At 32.6% G+C, this 3,067-nt stretch overlaps 1 protein-coding gene across 2 annotated transcripts; it reads left to right on the plus strand.

Moving 5' to 3' along the window:
- Positions 1–89: 89 nt before the first annotated feature.
- Positions 90–1,386, plus strand: LOC116350981 (S-phase kinase-associated protein 1-like). 2 transcript variants are annotated; one of them, XM_031782998.1, is made up of 4 exons: positions 90–221; positions 313–323; positions 472–760; positions 881–1,386. In XM_031782998.1, the coding sequence occupies exons 3-4, from the start codon at positions 472–474 to the stop codon at positions 1,078–1,080; spliced, it is 489 nt and encodes a 162-aa protein (XP_031638858.1). In that variant the 5' UTR covers positions 90–221; positions 313–323; the 3' UTR covers positions 1,081–1,386. The 2 variants fall into 2 exon arrangements, with proteins under 2 accessions (XP_031638858.1, XP_031638857.1); XM_031782997.1 differs by lacking the exon at positions 90–221 and having other exon boundaries at positions 298–323.
- The last annotated feature ends 1,681 nt before the right edge of the window (positions 1,387–3,067 follow it).

The following is a 3,067-nucleotide window of genomic DNA, read 5'->3' on the forward strand; positions in this document are numbered from 1 at the left end:
GAAATCTTTGACCAATGTTGCAGTGAAGTATTCAAGTTAATTCCTTTCTGTCGATTGTTTTATTTTCAAATTTTTCATAAAAAATGATCATGAGATGAACTGTCAGAATGAAACGAACTTTAGCGTAATTAAGGCTTTAGGTTGTCAGCTAGACTAAAACTCATTAGCATTATGAGCTGTCAGAGTTAATGGCCTAGTGACAAACGGGGGTATAAAGAGAGGTATGAGAGTCAGTATATCATCAGTCGTCTCGATTTTATCAAAATAACAACAAGTGCTAAATTCAGTTTGTTTTCTTTTTCAAATCAAAAGGAACGTTGAACGTAAGTATAATTTTTTTGAGTAAATAAATCGAAGAAAGTACATTTTTGTTTTAAGTAAAGAGTAAACTTTTTTCGGACATTATGCATAATTCTCAGACCAATAGTTCTAACAACCATTTTTTTGTTTCTTTTTTTTCATAATTTCTAGATGTCGAGTATTAAATTGATATCATCAGAAGGTGAAATTTTCGAAACGGATATTGAGGTGGCCATGACTTCAAAAACCATAAAAAACATGTTGGAAGGTTGTGTTATTGATGGCGATGAAAATAGTGAAACCATTATACCATTATCAAGGGTGAGCTCAAACATTTTGCGTCTGGTTTTGGAGTGGGCCAAACATCACCTAGACGAACCGATTCAAATTGCAGGAAACAAAGAAAAAAGTGACATTCCAATCCCAGAATGGGATGCCAATTTTCTCAAAATTGATCAAGGTAAAAGCTTAATTACTTTCATTATAAAAAAATGTTGTTCTATTCTTCGAAAATAGTTTCACTGATCAGTTCACCGCACTGCACCGCATTTTCTAATTTTTATTTTATTTTTCATTGCAGATCAATTGTTCGAATTGATTATGGCTGCTAATTACTTGCAAATCAAAGAACTGTTGTATGTCTCCAGCAAAACGGTTGCAAATATGATGAAAGGCAAATCACCCGAAGAAATTAGGCAAATTTTTGGGATCGAAAGCGAATTGAGCCCGGAAGAAGAAAAGAAGGTCCAGCAAGAGAACGAATGGTGCAAGGAAAATTAAAGAAATATCTTGAAACTGGTTTTTATACCGGCAAACAACACTCAAAAACTAATTTTTCATTAAACACCTAATAACTTTTCGAATGCGTCACTTTTTCTTATATCAACAGTACTCCTTCCATTCAGATGTGGACCACTCTCTTTTTAACCTCCTTATTTTTTTTTTATTGAATAACTACTAACCTTCTTCAACACTTAACCTTCTTATGTTAAGAATTTTATTTTCTTAATAAATAAATAATTACTTAAAGAAAACAGAGACCTCGTATATTTTTTAGTCAAAAACACAAAACTCTTCAAAGTAATCAAATTCAGTGTTAATTCGGCATGTACGAAAACCACATCTTGTGCACACGTATATTTTTTTGCGAAATTTATCACTTGAACTGTTACCAACACGATAAGATTAGGCAATTTTTAGCGTGTTGATAAGACATTTTTGCGATTAGTCTTATTTAGATGTTTGATTTGAATATAGTGCCAAATAACTGTGTGAGTTGCTCATTGGATCATGTGAGTGAATTTGAGTAATTCAGTAATTTTTCAATAATTTTCAATCATAAAAGATTGAAGTGAAAGTTTTTAAAATTTTCTACAGAAATAAGAGTAATCGTGGTGCTTAAATTCTTCTCAACCCTTCATGCATTCTATCGTGTTTATTCCATAACTAATATTTCCTTGCCAATTTTAAATCACATTTTTCAATTTTTTTTTTTGCAAATCTCAATTACAATCTTATCTTAAATAAGGTGACAGAAACAAATGGAGTCTGCCTATAGGAAGTTATTAAAAAATCCACGTGAATCAGCGAGTTGGATGTCAGTTTTATTTCTTGGATGGACAATACCGATTTTTAAGCAGAGTTATCAGCGTGATGCATTACATCCAAATGATGTGTTTGAACCGCTCGAGGAAGATCAATCGGATAGACTTGGTGATCGACTGGAAAGGTATAACTTTTATTTATTTAAAATTGAGCCAAATGAAAAAAAGATTATAACAATTTCAGAAATTGGAAGTCTGAACTGAAACTACAATCATCTCCGTCGTTACTAAGATCATTGTGTAAAACATTCTGGTACGAGCTACTAATAATGTTGGTTTTGTGTTTTTTTCAATATTGCGTGTGCCGCTCAATATATCCATTTTTATTAAAGGGACTCTTGTCATATTTTCGGTGAGTATTACAAGAAAATAGTTATTCATATTGAACTGTGAATTATTATTATTTCATATTTGATAATCCACAGGGACAATTCTGAAGTATCATTTCATGAAGCAAGAAATTATGGAGTTGGGCTTTTCACTCTTAACATTTGCACTGGAATCATATCATTCCAATATATATTTTATAAATTTTACAATGGTATGAAAGTTTGCATTGCCCTTAGTAGTGTTATTTATCGAAAGGTAAAAATGTTGAAGAGGAAAAATGAAAGGAGTTCAATTTTAACCATTTCACCTCTCTTTGATCAATTGTCACAGACACTGCGTTTGTCACAGAGTGCTTTGAGCAAAACATCTTCTGCAAAATTGGTGAATTTGCTCTCAAATGATGTTCGACGATTTGAAGCTATATCCCAAAATGAATTGTGCGTTTTACCGGCAGCATCAGTTGTAGCAACATATATTTTATGGAATGAAATTGGTTGGGCTGCCATCATTGGAATTGCTACCTTTCTCACATTTACACTCATGCAAAGTAAATATTCACACACAACATTTTGTTGATATTTCTGATAAATTGCATTAGTTACGTTAAAATGAATTTACTATTCTTATTCGCAGGCTATGCTGGAAATTTGTTGATAAAAATTCGATTAGAAACTGCTCTGCGAACAGATGAACGTGTTCGATTTATGGATGAATTAGTGTCTGGTATTCAAGTGATCAAAATGTTTGGATGGGAAAGGAAGTTTGAAGGTATGGTAGCCGCAGCCCGACGTCTCGAACTGAAAATGGTCCTGAAAAGCCTCTATATCCAAGCA

This window comes from Contarinia nasturtii, unplaced genomic scaffold (assembly GCF_009176525.2).
Source record: "Contarinia nasturtii isolate CC-2019 unplaced genomic scaffold, AAFC_CNas_1.1 Cnas_scaffold_4351, whole genome shotgun sequence".
In the NCBI taxonomy this organism is placed as follows: Eukaryota; Metazoa; Arthropoda; class Insecta; order Diptera; family Cecidomyiidae; genus Contarinia; species Contarinia nasturtii.